Source organism: Bombyx mori, chromosome 7, assembly GCF_030269925.1.
Source record: "Bombyx mori chromosome 7, ASM3026992v2".
Taxonomy (NCBI): Eukaryota; Metazoa; Arthropoda; class Insecta; order Lepidoptera; family Bombycidae; genus Bombyx; species Bombyx mori.
Window position 1 is genome coordinate 5,936,617 of NC_085113.1, and position 18,887 is coordinate 5,955,503.

Below are 18,887 nucleotides of genomic sequence, written 5' to 3' on the forward strand. Positions count from 1 at the left end.
TTCCCGATCCTGCGGACAGAATGGAAAGCAGTCGACGTCGCCCTAAACACGTCATCTCGGATCCTCCTGATCCACTAACGGTGCTTTTAGGTACTTCAAGCACCGGTCACAGTTCTCGTCGAACCCGTCGCTTGCGACGAAGGGCTCGACGAGTAAATTAACTCTCAGACACAGCCCACTGAGTTTCTCGCCGGATCTTCTCAGTGGGTCGCGTTTCCGATCCGGTGGTAGATTCTGCGAAGCACGACTCTTGCTAGGGTTCGTGTTAGCAACATCGTCAGGTTTGAGCCCCGTGAGCTCACCTACTAAAGTTAGGGTTACGCTGAAATAGCCGCTAGGGCTATCAGCTTAGGTAGGAAAAAAAAAAAAAAAAAAAAAAAAAAACCTAAACGGCTGGACCGATTAGAATGATTGTTTTTGTATGCATTCATTCATTCATTTCATTCGTTTTGTGTATGCAGGACGTATGTCAGATCCGCTAGTACATACGTATATAGATAACAAAAACTCAGAGAAAGCGCAAACAAACCTGTTCATCACACGAATGTTTGCAAAGGTGCGGGAATCGAACGCACGATCTTTGGCACAACAGTCCGGCAGCGGTATCACGTATTTCGCAGACAATTAGCAGAAGACAAATATTGTGCAAATATTGCTGTCAACTGTCCATTTCGTATTACGGACTTACAACAAAAAAGCAGATCGCGGACCATCACTAGTGCTGCCTCTGCAGAGCGATTTGTGAAACTTTAGTGCATTCTTTTCCATACAACTAACAACAACTGGCTTAAAGTCGGTATTACGGATGCTTTTGTTTGCCACACAACAGCAGATATTTAGCAATTTCGTTTGTCAAATTTGCGACACCTTTTGTATGTGCTGCTGAATTGTTGCTAACTATCTGCAAGTGTAAAATTTGTGAAATTAAATTATTTTAACTTGATTTAGGTAAGTGTAATTGGTTTAGATCTTTATTTGTGTTTGTGTTTTCCATAGTATTAACATTAAATACCACGCTGGGCAATTTAAGTACAATATTAATGTTGAGGTTATAAAGTTTATTTTTTACAAATTAATATTTCTTCCAGGTATGTTACTATGGACAGAGCTCAAATAATAAATGGGGCTTTGGAGTCTAAGGAAATTAGGTCGGATACATACGAATCAGTGCGTTTGCGACGCTGTCTTCGTGATCAAGCCTGACCCCTTAATCTATCGGAAAGTTTGTTCAGAACACATTACAGAATTTCGAAACATCAATATTTACAATTGTGCTCTGAATTAAAGCCGTTAATAACCTAGATCATCAAGACGAACAAGAATAGAAAGTAAAATGCAAGGTACATATATTCAATTAACATTTTAATATGTGTAAATAATGAAGAAAATAAAAGATTCACAAAATCTTGTCTTTAAAAGTAGCATTGTTTTTTTTTATTTCAGATTTATTCTTAACTAAATGTTTTAAATAACTTGTTTATACAGGTGTTAACAGCATTGCAAAATTTCATACCAGAAACCTGTGGGAATGAGCTTTTTGCATTTTGAGTTAAACTAGTAAATCCAATGCCATTAGGGAAGTGGCTATGGCATTAAACAATCTTCCAGTTTTATTGAAACATTTAAAGTTTCTGCAAACAGTACAATGGGTCACAAGTTATTATAAATGGGTAAGTTAAATAATTATCTTATAGTATAGAGCACAAGAGTTCCACTGATTTTACAATTTCCATGAGTCAATCATATAGATCAGTTATATTCTTGAAGCTTTATAACCATAGCTATATATAGCTATATTTTAAACAGAGTTCTGAGAAATGTCAAGTCCTGGTGAAACTGGAAAGGCCTTCAGGCCACCATTAATCTTTCCTACATAATTTTTTTTAAATTCAAAATTGTCTTATTTTTATAGTACATAGATATTTGAACAATAATAATTTTGTGATTGAAAACATAATATAATAGTAAATAAATTTCTTTTTATTATAGGTTTTACAATAAATTTGGCTTTCCTGGGGTTTCGGGGTGTATAGATGGCACTCATTTGCACTTATCAGATCTTCTGTATATGAAGAAAGGTTTTGGAACCGCAAGCATTATCATTTCAAGAATGTGCAAATAGAAAGTATTTTGCTGAAGCCTATCATTCACAATAACAAACATTTGATAGTACTTATCTAAAGAATTAAATTTTTCAGATCTGTGATAGTGATCTTAACATTTTAAGTATTGATGCAACATTTCATGATACATTTGTCTGGCTTAACACTGAACTGAATATGCCTATGCAGGACCTGCACCATAATAGTGAAAAAGTTTGGTTTTTAGGCAAGTAAAACATCATGAGCTCTGTCTCAGTAACCTGACTACAAAATAATACTCAATCTAAAAGTATATTTAAAACTGGGAAGGCCGTTAATATATAGTACTATAGTAATGTTTATTGTCATACCAGGAACACTGTTTACCATTGTGAGTATTGAAAGCCAGTTGGAGATGCTTGTTGGTACATAGAGTACTGCATTATGATCATCATATGATGGCCAAGACCATAATTGTTAGCTTGTATTGCATAACATGGTAAACACACATGGGGTTCCAGTGCCCCAACTCTCTGACGAAGATGCTGAAATTGATGTTTCTTATCAAATTTATAACATTGTATTTTTTGGGAGAGAAGAGGAAACACAGCACTTAGCACCATGTCAACATTCAAGGGTGGTTCAATTGGATTGTGGAGAACAGACATTAAATTTAGTCCAACCTCTGTATTCTAGTAATTTTATGTAGATATTTTTAAAACTGCTGTTCTTAATTATGTGAACTGAGAGGGCAAGAATAGCCTAATTATTTCGGCCTATGATTTTTTAATTGTGCTTAGTGGAAATATACATATTTCCTTAACATTTTTGTGTTTATAGTAAAGGATGGATTCATAACTATTTGAAAGCAAAATTGTGAGGTTGTTTTATTAAGACAATGTTTTAATCTGTCGTGCTCAATTTGTTCTGTATCATTTTATCTTTATGTTAACCCTGTTTGTATGTTGTGTTGTTATATATATTATTGTATATACTGCTGTTTTAAATAATAGAATAGAATGAATAACAAGTCGACTAGTAATTCATAATTCTTCTAGATTTTGTTGGATAATTACATGAATATTACTTACAAAATGAAAAACATAATTCATAATTTAGAAAAAATGTGGATCAACCACCACTGATTTTTGTTCATTGTGATAATAATAGTAATATAAATATAAATATTTACTAACAATCACGCCACGTTAACTGGTCCCGTGATAAGTTCGTAAAGAACTTGTGTTACAGGTACCAAATAACGGAAATAAATGTAGGATTTTTATTATACACATACATATATTTAATATACATCCATAACCCTGGAAAAGACATTTATATTTATCATACAAATATCTTCCCTTGGCGGGATTCGAACCCGCGACCTCCTTGTGTAGCGACCATGTCACTTACCACTACACCAGACGGCCGTTAGATAATTTTGATAATTATTTTTTTGTGTAATTTTGTTTTATTTGAATAATAATTCTTAAATTAGGAAATTGTAGTTTGTTTGTAATACATGTTCAACTTCTTGCCACATGAAATTGAAGCTACAATTGAAATATAATATCGACTGTGCCGATAACTTCAAAGAAACATAACTGAACTTGGGGCCGAGGTAAGTAGGATGATAGCAAGGTGATAGCTCTATAACCCTATAGACTAGAAGCAAAACATGTCAAATACTGTGAATACAAAATATACAATGAAGCTAAATACTGGTATTCTACTGGTGGTAGGACCACTTGTGAATCCGCACGAGTAGGTACAACCACTCCGCCTATTTCTACCGTGAAGCAGTAATGCGTTTCGTTTTGAAGGGTAGAGCAGCCGTTGTAACTATACTGAGACCTTAGAACTTATATCTCAAGGTGGGTGGCGCATTTACGTTGTAGATGTCTATGGGCTCCAGTAACCACTTAACTGGTGGTAGGACCTATTGTGGTTTTCACTGGTGGTAGGACCTATTGTGAGTCCGCACGGGTAGGTACCACCGCCCTGCCTATTTCTGCCGTGAAGCAGTAATGCGTTTCGGTTTGAAGGGTGGGGTAGCCGTTGTAACTATACTGAGACCTTAGAACTTATATCTCAAGGTGGGTGGCGCATTTACGTTGTAGTTGTCTATGGGCTCCAGTAACCACTTAACACCAGGTGGGCTGTGAGCTCGTTCACCCATCTAAGAAAAAAAAAAAAAAAAAAAAAAAAAAAAAAAAAAAAAAAAAAAAAAAAAAAAAAAAAAAAAAAAAAAAAAAAAAAAAAAAACACCAGATGGGCAGTAAGCTCGTCCACCCATCTTAGCAATAAAAAAATAAATAGTCATTTTGAAATGCTAAGTTGAGAGTAGTTTTATTAGCGTAAAATATACTCATTAGTGTCATAAAATTTACTGTAGTACCAGCCTAAAGTAAAACGTATATATTTGGATTTGCTTGACTATTGTAACAAGCGCTATTTTGTTTTTATGGTAATATGAACTATTACGGACTCCGATAAAATTAAAACAAAATTGAACTTATTATTTTAAACAAGGTTTTTGCCGATATTGATCAATTCCTTGAATTTTTTAAACTGAGATACATATATCTCAGCTGAAAGATGCGCGGCCTCTGCCTGCGTACGAGCAGCCTCTACTGAAATGAAAGCTGCATGAGCCAGTGGTTCGCCTTAGTTTCCATTTTCTCCTCTTTCTACAACTACAGCTCACGATGTGTCTACTCTTGTTTGTTGTCCGCTTTAATCTAGATAATATAATGATTGATTAACATTCTTACTGCAGTGAGTGAGTGCAAAGAGTACCTGGTTATTGAATAAAAATAACTTACTAAATATCGGCCTGATATTTGCAATGAAGCTTCTCTTAAGATGGCTTCGCCGACGAAAAACTGGGCTAATTATACAAATAAATATTTATTTATTGTCTTAAAATATGAGATTCATTTGTTTAAAAATAATATAGAACATTAAGTTAATGTCTGACATGCAGTTTCCTATTCACGTCATATTGCCCATGACCTTGGGTGAACATTATTTTGAATAGTCTGCACAGCTTTTATTTCCCTTCAAGCTGTGAAAGAGTGCACTATATTTCTGATATTCAAATCAAAGCCTTGCCAAGTCAAACAAATCCACTATCTATTACTTGATAAAGAATAGCAGCATCTCGCCTAGAATATCATCAACTGGTTGTTCTAGCCTTGTCGGCCTCATGTCCGCGTGAGATATATCTGTTGTACACGTTATTATTGATAAAACCATAAAACTAACTCATTTATTCTAGAATTTACTATTTAATTTGAAATCGTCGTGGCCTAAGCGGTGTAGTAGAGACGGCCGACTTTCTAATAAAGATGCGACTGAACCAGTGTTAGAATCCCGCAGGCAGATATCAATAAATCCAATGAAACACGTATTTGACATATACACATGGAAGACTTCCATGATTAAGGATTCATTCATATTTTATTTAAAATCAAATTAGCAAATATTCTTTAAGAAATCGTTGGTGGTAGGGCGTTTGATTAACCCGCAAGACCACCATTCCGCTCATTTCTACCGCGAAGCAGTAATGCGTTGCAATTTGAAGAATGGGGCAGCCGTTTTGGTATAAAGTTGAAACTCAGACCTCGTTTCTAAAGATGGGGGCGGCATTCACGTTGTGAGGTCTATACCACTTAACACTAGATGGGTTGTGAGCTTATGTACTTACTTAATTGATAATGAAATTAATAAATTAGGCTATAATTTTGATCCATTCTTTTTTAGAATAGGTTCGTAACGTAAACAACTATCTGATTACAAATTATCAAACGATTACCAAAAAAAAATGTTATCAGTGTTTGACATGACACAATTACATTTTTATAGCTATTATTCAAAATAAAGCAAAAATTATTATTAGATCACTTATTTTTAGTAACGCTTCATCGAAAAGAACAGAATTAGCAGCTCTCACTTGGCGTTTCAAACGTGAATTCCACTTAAACATTTTGAAATGTTTATAATAATATGTAACGAGCTTTTATAAATTCATTTGCCGGTTTGTTCAGCAAAAAAAAAAAAAAGTAATGTGGCTTTTTAGTGCCAATTATTGCTACCCGATTGCGACTGGCGCTAGTTGTATGACAGAAAACTGCAGTAAGCGGTAAGCGAACAATCGCGGTACGTGATACGAAATAATTTGACATTTTGCGATCGGTCGCGACGCGTCTGCACAACATCTGCAAAATTGTGGCTGTCGCAAATTTTTACGTGATCAGGGGGCCGGTCGCTAAGTACTGGACCACCCATTACGGCTAGATCATGCTTTACGACATAACGTTGTTTAATTTGTTTGCATTGCTAATTTATAAAAACAATATATCATATTATAATCCAATTACCCGAATGTGTCGCACCTATATCGAACTGGCAAGGTCGTCAACTGAGTTGGATATTTTTATTTGTAGGTTAGGGAACGTACCCATACTACGTGACCTATTTTTTTTGTTTTTTCGACCTCTCCCTCCCCTCGGTGATCACTCGTAGTATATGCCAAGAGCCCCCCTTTCCCCCTTTAGTTTTCACGTAGTAATTCATAATTATGATTTTTAAACATTTCACAGGCAAAAATTGAAAAAAAAAATTGGTTACCCGTAATACCCGTCTTTATTGCATAAGACTGCATGCACACTTAAATTACTAGTGAATTATGTAGTGCGAGTTTACAAAGCGCTAAACACTGCGCGCTATATTCGAATATAGGTCGAAAAAATACCAGATTTCTCTCACTAAAATCGACTACGTGACAAAAACCTGAGCCACCCCCCCCCCGCTCCTGTGACTGACCGTAGTATTTTAAAGACTCCGCTCCCCCCCCTAAACGGGTCACGTAGTATGGGTACGTTCCCTTAGGTACGTTTATAAAAATGATCAAGGGCATCCTCCACGTTAGTAATAGGTTAGTAGTGTAATTGTTTAATTTTATATTGTGAATAAAATTATTTCCTTACATTATAAGTTAGATTAGTTTTCGTTGTCGCGTTGTTTTTTCGTATAATTGTAAGGAGTGTTGTTGTACAAATTCAGCACTATATCTTGTTTTGTCGTGCGCACATAACTTATGTTGCAAGCCAGATTTTGTTTCTTTTTACTTGTGTTTTTTATGTATCTTTTTAGCTTGTAATGTGTATTGTGAGCCTAATAAATAAATAAATTATTCTTATAAGACCTCATATTACCTGCCAAGTGAACGCGTCTCCTCTTGATTTTTCCGATTCCAATTCCTTAGCGGACCTCGGGAAGCTGTTACGCCATAACAGCAACATTCGGGGTAGGAGACCTCGCACCACCGGGACCCCTGATGTGTTACACAAAACAACAATGGCTCAACACTACGGAACAGTTAAAGTTTAACTTCATAGGATTCTTTGCTAAGAAATTACTCTAGTTTAAAAAATATAACGGTTGTCTGTAAGTCGGTTTACTGACGATGGTTGAACGTGACAACGTCATAAGAAAATGCTGATGGAATGGTTTCATTTTTCAAAAGAAAATTTTAATTTTATTTGTTTCATATGTATTTTGTATGGATATTGAGAAGGAGGTAAATGGAAATCACTATTGAATTGATCAAGTTACATTATTTGTACGCATAAATATAATTATGTCGATTTTTTTTTTTTACAATATACATATTTTTTTACAAGTATGAATGTGCTTTGAATTGTATTATTGTATAGCAGCTGTCCACGCGGATGCATCGCCTCAGAGCGAGGTAACGCCGCATGAGTCATGTTTTTTCGTGCGTGCAGCCGGCTCCATCGAATTATAAGACGTTGTCACGTCAAAAAACCTGTCCCAAACATCCATTTAACTTAAATTTTCAGACCTACATCCACTCTCCTTAAACATGTCATCTATATATTAATACGTGAAGCAAAAGCTTTGTACCCCTTTTTACGAAAATTGCGCGGACGGAGAAATATGAAATTTCCCACACTTATAGAGAATATCGAGAAGGAATGCAGAATGCTAATATTTTTCTAAAATTATGCATAAAAAATACATTAAATTAATAAATAAAAAACATTACACACTGCCATGTATTTGACAAACACACGCATACTCATTCTTTTGTTTATTGATAAAGTTTGTGGTAAAATTGGGAATAGATTAATATGGTTTGTTTTTAACATTATTTGTCTATAGTGTAACCTTGGTGAAATATGTGATTGTAAAAGTATATATAGTCTGACAATAGAACCATAATAATTTTCAATATTATAATTTAAATTAATTATGGTCCAATTTCGACCACTGAGCGACTAGTTTAAAATTGTAAGTTCAAAAGTATAAATTTCGATAACCAATTGGTTTACCAATGGGTTACCAATTTTTTTCTTGCAGTTCTATTGCTCGTAATGTACACACATTAATGAATAAATAAACACTAAAAAAATATCCAGAATGCTCTAGTTGAAATAAGTGGCTTCAGTTAACTAAAGCAGCCTCGTCCAGACCATGTGTATTCGTTTATAGCATTATCGTGGACACTTTACTATTTACCCAACCATATGAGATCGTGTCACCCCCTCCCCCCTTGACGTCATACCTAATGTACAAATGGCGCCGACAATAAGCCAGCCAGCATTAGTTCTGGCAGCCGTCAGCCTGCTGCTCTGTCCAGCCGAACGCAGCAACTGCTCGGCGGCATTAAAGGCGATTTTGCCGCGACCGTGCGGCACGCCCAGGGGGGACAGCCGCACTGCGCCTAGTATGGCTGCCAGTGCCGCCGAATAACCTGCAATCAAACTATTACTATAATAAATCGGCCCACGACTGCATCTAAATTAAAGTTTACCGAATACAGATATGATATCGAACGCCTCGGTTAATGATAATGTGGTTAATGGAGTCTAACTTGTACGAGGCTGTAAGAATGTGATGTCATGATCATATCTGTCATCGTAGCGTGAAATCATGGCAGCGAAAAGGAAATATATAGTACATACCTAGTATGAAATATAATATAATAGAAAGACATTTAATATAAATTTGCTTCCCCGGCGCTCGCCCCCGGGAAGCGGACTTCATTTTTTTATTGTCTCTCCATACTGAAGGTGACGTTAGTACTCCGTTGGCCATCATTATGTCTTCGCTTTAAGCTCTGATATTCCACCCCTCACGTGGTATAGATGTTGTAGCCGGACGTGGAGTTAGGCTCGTAAGGGGCAAAATTGGCTTGTTGATTACGAACAGGACTAATAGCCTCTCAAGGCTACTAGCTTAGGTAGGAAAAAAAAAGGAGTAAACTTCTGAATGAAATATGGTAAAAGACACATTTACTGACAGTTCTCCAACAATAAAAATTACAAAACTGGTCAATAAATTGTATCGTTTATTTCGCCTTGTAGTCTTTCTTTGAATAGTTCTGTGAACAGTCTGATCGCTGCTAGAGGGCGTTAGTTGTTATTACGTTTGCACTAACTCTTAGTGCCGCCGTTAAACAATTGGCGGCACCTACGGTGCGATTGTTACTATTGTTTTTACATATTTTTTTAGTTTACGTTTAAGAATAAGGTTAACTCTGAAATCATATTATTAAACCTAATTACAGTTATATCGTATTATGTCCATTGCTAGAACAGCCACATAATACCGAAAGGACTCTTCTTCAACCTGTGTCCACCCAATGCTGAGTGTAGGTCTCTTCATAAGCACTCCTAGCCCATAGATACAGCCTACTGAGTTTCTCGCCAGATCTTCTCAGTGGGTCGCGTTTTCGATCCGGAGGCAGATTCTGCGAAGCGCTACTTTTGCTAGCGTTAACAACACTTCAGATTTGAGCCCCGAGAGCTCACCTACACGCTAGGGTAAACCTGAAATAACCTCTCAAGGCTATCAGCATAGGCAGGGAAAAAAAGTACTCCATTCCTTTCGGTTTCCTGCCCTTCGCATCCCAGTCCTTACCAATATATACATTCCGTTCATTATACATGTTGTTTAATCAACACTATAGAAAATGAAGACATTCGCAAAATCGTGAATACATAATGCTTGGCTCGGTAGTAGATATGGATCTGAAGCTAGGTTCTATGGCTATGTAGTAGTACCGTGCACACGATGCGGCGTGGGCGTGGGCGCGTCCAGTGCGTCCAGACACGCGTCGAGCAGCGGCGCGGCGCGCGACGGCAGCGCCACGCACACGCAGCGCACGCAGCGCGCCGCCGCCAGCCGCGCCGCCACGCACGGGTGCTCCAACACCTGCACGCGCACAACTCGCAACATCAGAACCATTGCTTGCCAAATATCTTCTATAGGGAAACGTTTACTGGTGGTAGCGCCTCTTGTGAGTCCGCACGGGTAGGTACCACCATCCTGCCTATTTCTGCCGTGAAGCAGTAATGCGTTTCGGTTTGAAGGACGGGGCAGCCGTTGTAACTATACTTGAGACCTTAGAACTTATATCTCAAGGTGGGTGGCGCGTTTACGTTGTAGATGTCTATGGGCTCCAGTAACCACTTAACACCAGGTGGGCTGTGAGCTAGTCCACTCATCTAAGCAATAAAAAATAAAAGTGTGTATTCAATTTGATTCGATGTTCAACAATGGAAAACAACATCAAAAATCGACATTTTTTGCGTTGATTTTTGAGGCACTTCCAATTCACCTGGGAAAGTGAAACTGTTTTCTATCGATTCAGCTTGCCGTTAACTATGAGTATATGCAATATTATTTTAAATATCTATAATAAATAATAAAAGTGATATATTTTTTTCAACTGGGTTTAAAAGTAAGTACATACTAAAATAAATACTAAAAATACTCACACTACATATAGCTTCAACCATATTCAATGATGTATCTGATATGAGATTCTGAATTGAAGTACCGAGCTGCAAGGCCAATTCTCCCGCTTCCATTAGAGCACACACTAAAAGGTGCTGACTAAACAAAGTTTCCTGTAATAATAATAATAATAAAAAGATTGAAATTGCTTTAAAATTGAACAAGGTAATTAATTAACCAAAATGATAAAAAAAAAACTATTTATTTTTAAGTAAGTTTTTTAAGTATGAAGAAACATTTATGACTAGCACTTAGGTAGATAAAAAATTACGATTAACTACATATATTATGATATCACAATTGGTGATTGGTTCGATTATTTTGCCGTCTTCAAATTTTAATTAACTACTTTAACTGAATTAAGTTCTCTTACTGCTTTTTAATTTAATTTTTATTGGGACGATTGGGTTTTATATTATACTAGAAGTCCCGCAGTAGTCGAAATTCGACTATAATTAATTGGAATTGTAAGTTTGTACACTATTATGATTGTATTTTATACTTCTATAATCACAAATTTCGCCAAGACTACACTATAATTTTTTTTAATAAAGACAAACAATATTTAATCTATTCTCAATTTGACTACAGACGTCAAGAACAAAAGCTTGACAATATGTATGCATACGTGTGTGCGTCAAATACATGGCATGTAGTGTGTGTAATGTTTTCTTTATTGATTTAATGTATCTTTTATGCATTATTTAAAAAAAAATATTAGCATTGTGCACTTCTTCTCTATATTCCCTATAAGTGTGGAAAATTTCATACTCCTCAGTCCGCGCAAATTTAGTAAAAAGGGATACAAAGTTTTTGCTTGACGTATTAATACATAGATTATACAAAAATTTCTACCTGATTACAATCCTTCGCGTTTTCCGGATTAAAGTCGATGCTGTTCATTTGTTTGACAACAATCTGTATGATCTCCCGACACGCCGACGCTTGTGCTTTCTCCCCTAGCATCTTGCCGAGAGTGTTGCGCAGAATATAACTAATGCACTTTCTGTAATGTCGAGGACAAATAATAATGAAAAAAACATATAATTCTCGATTCTAAATCAAGTTTTTATACCATACTAGCTTTTGTCCGCGACTCCGTCCGCGTGGAATAGTTACTTTGGCATAACGCTAAATTTTACCTCCACTTCATTTACGTAGAAAGTGAAAATATTTATATAATTTTAAGGAGCTATTTAAACCCCTATTTTGAAACATTCTTTATTGGGGCTCCACTTGTATTGGCCTTACCGTGATGTTATATAGCCTATAGCTTTCCTCAATAAGTGACTTATCTAACACTGAAAGAATTTTTCAAATCGGACCAGTAGTTCTTGAGATTAGCGCGTTCAAACAAACAAACACTTCAGCTTTATAATATTAGTATAGAAAAGATTAACACTATTACTGACCTTGAATAAACCGCGTCGACATGAGAACTAGCTGCTTTAGGATTAGCCACCAAATCCAATACGTGAGCTAAAAACGTAGTTATGTTACGTTCCAACCAAACTCCTCCCATGTTCTGCACGAACACGACATATGCCTTCGAAAAACAAAAGATTATATGTTTTTATATATAATGAAAGAAAAAAAACACAGTATGTCTTATAAATATATTTCAAATCATTTTACAAATTTGTTAAACATTAATTGAATCAATTTTAATAATAATTTCTTTTAATTTCAAGAAGAAGACGACAAATGATAAAACAACCAAAAAGATTATAGTTTTAGGAACCATTTCATTAAATCTAATAGAATAGAATTACCTTGAATCTAGTTTACTTACATTTGTAACACATACTCTAACTTCCCTGTTGACACCGGAACCAGATTTAATAATTTCACCCTTTAGGAACGACGTGCCCCCTCTTAGAAAAGCGCCCATCAATAAGTTCAGAGCTTCGTCTAATGAGACTACATTTTTAGGAGGATCCTTCTTATTTTGTTGCACTGCAATAAAACAATCTCTATGATTTATGATACTGGTGGTAGGACCTCTTGGGAGTCCGCACGGGTAGGTACCACCACCCGGCCTATTTCCGCGGTGAAGCAGTAATGCGTTTCGCTTCGAAGGGTGGGGTAGCCGTTGTAACTATATTGAGACCTTAGAACTTATATCTCGAGGTGGGTGGCGCATTTAAGTTGTAGATGTCTATAGGCTCCAGTAACCACTTAACACCAGGTGGGCTGTAAGCTCGTCCACCCATCTGAGCAATAAAAAAAAAAAAAAGCAAATATTGTTTTCTAAGATTAGTAAAAAACTATTTACCTGGTTGCAAGCCGACTTTAAACTTGTTGTTATTCGTCACTTCAGCAGCTTGTGTTGTTGCTATTAGAGATCCCAAAAGTTCCGCAATTGCACATCTGAAATTAATTACTATTTTTTTTAATATTGATTACACTTGCAACTTATCACCAACTCAGACTTATGAATCCCACTGGTGTTATTCAACTTTGGGATGTAATTGATTTACCATACATTTCAATAAAATAGTAAAATACGAACAATTACAAAAAAATGGGTACCTGCTTTAGGGTGTTAAGATGATATTCAGTTAACAGTTTCAGTAACAACTTAACCCCTAATTTGATACAAGTTGAAAGGAATTACAAATATAGAAATATAAGGCAATATTTATCAATCAAAATTATTTATTTCAAATGGATCAAAATCTACTACAGATTCGAAAATAATGAACAATCGCTTTTACGGTGAAATCAGGATAAAGGCTGTGAAACCATACAAATAGGTCAGGTAAGTTTTGAACCTCATTCAAGTTCATTGATTCTTGATGTGGGTCAAATGAAGTCGCGAATGCCCTTTCAAGCTTAACTTAAAGGTGAAATTGCGACATTTAGAGACCGTATTAACACCAGCTTATATGCATATAGAATAGTATATTGAATGTTATGTGTCATGCTTCATTATTTACTAACTCTAAATTTAAAATTTATCCATTATAAACATTTATAATTTAAATCGACGCTTGAAAGGCAAACGTGACTAAGCGACAATAACTGCTTTGTACATAAATGATAGGCAATAACCATATTCGATGCGCAAAAAAATATATATTTCTAGGTTTATTAAAATCATTTCAATCCCACAGCTAGATTCGTTAAAATATAATTTTTTTCAGGTATTTCAACTTTAAATTAGTCTACTGTAATGTTCACGCATTGTCGCTTAGTCACGTTTGCCTTTCAAGCGTCGATATGTATCTTTAGCACTTGAAGAAACCAATGAAATAAAACATAGTGGCAATATTTTACTTTTCATTTGATATTTCATAACCTCTCATTTTATTTTTGTTAAGGTAGTTGGATAAACATAATAAAAAGTGACATATAAAAATATCCGGTCACTATAAACCTGGTGTTAAAAAGCATTTTACCTTAAAATATAATCACTGGGATTGGCGGCACGGAGACAAGCAGCAGCTATAGCATCAAGATCTGCTGGTGTCAGTCTCATTAGTGGCAACAAGTTAGTCAGGGTGTGTGCTGCCGCAGCTCTCACTGCTGCAGACCGATCTGACATCAATGCTGTACGAGCAGCACGAGATACTTCTCTCACTGCCGCTGGAGCAGCAGATCCTATCCCAACACAGATCTGGAAATCCAAATTTTTCAGATGGCTACGGGTAATGAATAAAATTAAATCACATGTATAAAAATGCGAAGGTTCACACTTTTGCAATAGCTTATTAATACCACAAACATATGAAACTATAAAGATTGGAAATGCGAAAAATTCTTTAATGGAGAGTAGTTCTGATGAAGGACCAAGCTCAAAGAAAACACCTAATAAAAAAAACTTGACAAATCGTCTTTTGTAAGCTAAGCAGAAAAAAGTTGATCCTTTAATTATTTTACCTTTTCCAGTGTATTCATGATTTCAAGCCTGGTTTGCGATTCTGCACTCTTTAAGGACCTGACCAGAGTAGTAACAGTTTCTTCATGTGATCTTCCCATCATTCTACCTAGCTTCTCATACATACTACCAAGGCAGCATATTGCAGCCCTGTGTAAAGAATTGTTTTTAGTAAATATTACGTTTTTTATTCAATGTATTATCTTTTTTTGTATTTTCATTTTCAGTTTCAGTAGAGTGATATACTTTTTTTCATACAAACTGCACTAACAACTGATCACATTTATTTAACAATGTGATATGAAACCAGACCCTTCAAACTAAACTGAATGCCTGCTTCATGTTATACCAGTAATAGCCTGTACTGGTAGCACTGACAATTTTTCTTACGAAAAATAGTAATTAATATATATTTTTAATGCCCTCGTAAGCAGACGAGCTTACAGCCCACCTAATGTTGAATGGTTATCATCTCCCATGGACTTCAGCAGTACCAGGGGCAGAGCCAAGCCGCTGCTTACAAAATTATATAATATTCTGATTTAATCTATACTACACAGTGATATTTCTCAAGTTTTTTTTTATTGCTTAGATGGGTGGACGAGCTTATAGCCCACCTGGTGTTAAGTGGTTACTGGAGCCCATAGGCATCTACACAGTAAATGCGCCATCCACCTTGAGACATAAGTTCTAAAATCTCAGTATAGTTACAACGGCTTCCCCACCCTTCAAACCAAAACGCATTACTGCTTAGCGGCAGATATAGGCATACAGTGTTACCTACCCATGTGAACTCACAAGAGGTCCTACCACCAGTAAAAAGTTAAAGTTAAAGTCACTTGTGTATGTAGTCAGCTATATTTTCTTAGAAAAATATAGACATATAGACAGCATCAAACTGCATACATGTAGCACTTAAACAACTATACGTACAATCTAGTCGGCATGTATGAAGGCGAGTCATCCTTCACTTTGATGATGTCATTGCACTTATTTACTGTATCAAATAAAAGGAAGGTATCCCCGACAGAGAAGAGTATGGCTAAATTCCGGGCAAGCAGTTTTCTAGCAGGTGCACCAAGGGATTCACGTAGAAGATTAACTAATTGGGCAACAAGTTTTTGTTGGCAAGCTTTAATATCATTCTGAAACAAAAATAACAATTAAACTCAACATGCTATTTTACTTGTTAGTATTCTTCAAAACTTAATTTTGATGTTGATTTATTTATTGCATAGGTGTTTATAGTATATTAATTACATTAAAATAATTATGGGAAATTTTAGATTGTTTAATAGATTTGGTATAATGTTAATTGTATTTTTTCTCTTTTAATAATAATAAATTAATTTGTTGACCCACACACAGTATAATAAAGTTATAAATATGCAATCATAGTGTAAATTTAAAAAAACCATGATTTTAATTTTGTACCTTGTGTGCTGCAACCAACACCTTGTCAAGGAACCGTAGCCATTCAAATATGAAATGTGGCTTTTTATCATCTGGCAGCTGCTGCAATGCTGTTTCGTTTAGAGTCAAGGAATGGGACACTTCCATTTTTTCTGAAAATTTTATTTTTTATTGCACATATGTTTTGAGTTTATTGTACACAATTCAATCAGAGCAGAATGATATGTAGAACTCTGAGTTTGTATAATAAATACTAGTAAAACCATGAGTTCAATAGCGTTGTTAAGAGGTTACCGAATATGTTAAATACATTAGCTTTAAAAACATTGGTTTTAAAATTGGAAACCATTTCTACAATTCCCAATTCCTCTTCATTTTAATTTCGTAATAACATAGAAATGATTACTATTTAGGTAACTAAAATGGGACAATATATAATTAACTCTTTCATTATGACCTAAATTAATTTTAGATGTAATTACTTGACAGTAAGCATAGTTGCGGATACGTGTTCACAGAAATATGAGTTTGTTTATTTGTAAAATATACTTGACGAGTACACTATTATATTTCTGTTTTTACGATTTAGGAATCCTAATAGAAATATATTTATACTCCATTATTTTTTATCATATCCTTATTAAAAATCAGTCGAAGACATTTGTTTATTGCAAGATACAAAAATTTGAAACTCACCAATAGACAGATTTTAACAAGGTAAATTGAGTATGATTTTGTATAACTTTTACATAATAAGCCACAGTAAATAGTCACAGTTATTAACTACTGTGACTGCCGATTTTATAAGCACAAAACACTGGAAGGCACAGTAAAACCACGTAACTGAAATGAGGGTAACTCTAGTTCAAATTTAATCCAAATTAATCCGTATTCCAAAACAACACACCCCACATTCACAGACTAGTAAGTAAACTAACTAAATCAGTAACAAATTAACAATTATACTAATCTGTGAACTAAATTGTTTTTTTCACTCTTTTGATCGGCTCACCGAATTTGGCACCTCTTTTTTTTATTTTTTGTTATTTGTTCGTCGTTTGTTTGTTAATATTCGGTTGTAAAAATTGTTTGTTCGTCTTTTATTTATTTATAATTAATTATACAAATTATCAACCTTAAGTTGCCCCCTCGTACTAGATGTCTTTATTTTTATCACTTAGATTAACTAATTTTGATCAATTATCGTTTGTTCGACGACTACTGGTAATTGTTCGATCATAAGAACAATTAAATTCCCAATTATTAATGAGCGCACTTGTTAACAAAACGCTTGTAAATACGGCCATTGCCAGCTGACTGACAAAACTGGCGCATGCGCAATATAGGCGTGAGGTGATGGTTTGCTTAATAATAGATATAAAATAACTAATAAACGGGAATTTAATTGTTTTTATGATCGAACAATCACCAATAGTCATCGAACAAACGATAATTGATCAAAATTAATTAATGTAAGTGATAAAAATAAAGATATCTAGTAAAAGGGGCCAACTTAAGGGTGATCATTTGTTTAATTAATTATAAATAAATAAAAGACGAACAAACAATTTTTACAATCAAACATTAACGAAGAAACGGCAAGCAAATAATTAAAAATTAAAAAAATTGGAAAATAAAAAAGGGAGCCAAATTCAGTGAGCCCTTTTGATTGACTTTTTCAGTATCAAAGATATTTTTTTGGTATAATTTTTCCTTATTAAGAATGGCAAAGGGATCTAAGCCCATAGAGCCTTATCTGTTCTATATAATTTTTGAAATAACTTTTCAAAAAGCCGAAACTAGGTCTTATATGATTTATATTATATCCTGAAATAAAAATTTCATTAAGGCCGGAGCCAAGACCTTTATAATTTCTTCCTGAAATAAAAATTTAATTTTTTTTTTTCCTACCTATGCTGATAGCTTTGAGAGGCTATTTCAGCTTCGCCCTAACGTTTGTAGGTGAGCTCACGGGGCTCAAACCTGGCTACGATGCTAACACGAACCCTAGCAAGAGTCGTGCTTCGCAGAATCTACCACCGGATCCTAAACGCGACCCACTGAGAAGATCCGGCGAGAAACTCAGTGGGCTGTGTCTGAGAGTTAATTTACTCGTCGAGCCCTTCGTCGCCAGCGACGGGTTCGACGAGAACGGTGACCGGTGCTTGAAGTACCTAAAAGCACCGTTAGTGGATCGGGAGGATCCGAGATGACGTGTTTTGGGCGACGTCGACTGCTTTCCATTCTGTCCGCAGGATCAGGAATGTAGTTACCGGCGGCCACGATGAGAGGGTTCTCGTGTCGTGCCGCTTTATCGAAGTGGCGCATCGACGCCGACTGTAGATACTTACTGATGGACTCTAAGTCCAGGTCGTCATGGAGGTCGACGTTCCTGACGAACCACGGGGCTCCGACGGCTATCCTGCAAAAACGGGATTGGATAATTTGAAATTAGATTTTAAGTGAGTGCGGGCCGCGTGAGCGAACATTACACTTGCATATGTCATTACCTTATTTCTAAGGGACATTTTACTTCGCTTGCATATCATCGGGTAGAAAATTTCAATAAGGCTGAAGCCAAGTCTTATACAGTATCATAGACAATGAGTTATTCCATTGCTGCCAGCGTAGAAATCATTTAGCACACAAATAGTTGTTCCATTCCCAATGAAATTGAGATAATA

The 18,887-nt window shown here is 35.6% G+C and overlaps 1 protein-coding gene and 1 long non-coding RNA gene across 3 annotated transcripts in view; one reads left to right on the top strand and one right to left on the bottom strand.

Annotated features, from left to right (window-relative positions):
- The window catches only part of LOC101741644 (HEAT repeat-containing protein 5B), a 46,612-nt gene extending 29,470 nt beyond the window's left edge, over positions 1-17,142 (bottom strand). Inside the window, exons 1-13 of one of the 2 annotated variants that reach the window (XM_038012176.2) lie at positions 16,900-17,142; positions 16,225-16,355; positions 15,724-15,935; positions 14,793-14,940; positions 14,312-14,529; positions 13,186-13,280; positions 12,703-12,866; positions 12,323-12,456; positions 11,766-11,916; positions 10,892-11,023; positions 10,175-10,325; positions 8,674-8,862; positions 7,301-7,419 (exon numbers count right to left, since the gene is read on the bottom strand). In XM_038012176.2, the coding sequence (XP_037868104.1) occupies positions 7,301-7,419; positions 8,674-8,862; positions 10,175-10,325; positions 10,892-11,023; positions 11,766-11,916; positions 12,323-12,456; positions 12,703-12,866; positions 13,186-13,280; positions 14,312-14,529; positions 14,793-14,940; positions 15,724-15,935; positions 16,225-16,350 (1,839 nt within the window). In that variant the 5' untranslated portion in view covers positions 16,351-16,355; positions 16,900-17,142. Of the gene's footprint in view, positions 1-7,300; positions 7,420-8,673; positions 8,863-10,174; positions 10,326-10,891; positions 11,024-11,765; positions 11,917-12,322; positions 12,457-12,702; positions 12,867-13,185; positions 13,281-14,311; positions 14,530-14,792; positions 14,941-15,723; positions 15,936-16,224; positions 16,356-16,685; positions 16,814-16,899 lie in introns of those variants that run through there. The other variant, XM_062669367.1, reaches the window with a different exon arrangement.
- LOC119628740 (uncharacterized) lies at positions 600-3,583 on the top strand. The gene is made up of 4 exons (XR_005244905.2): positions 600-948; positions 1,089-1,340; positions 1,486-1,670; positions 1,990-3,583. It is a non-coding gene; the product is annotated as an uncharacterized LOC119628740 (long non-coding RNA).
- Positions 17,143-18,887: the final 1,745 nt, after the last annotated feature.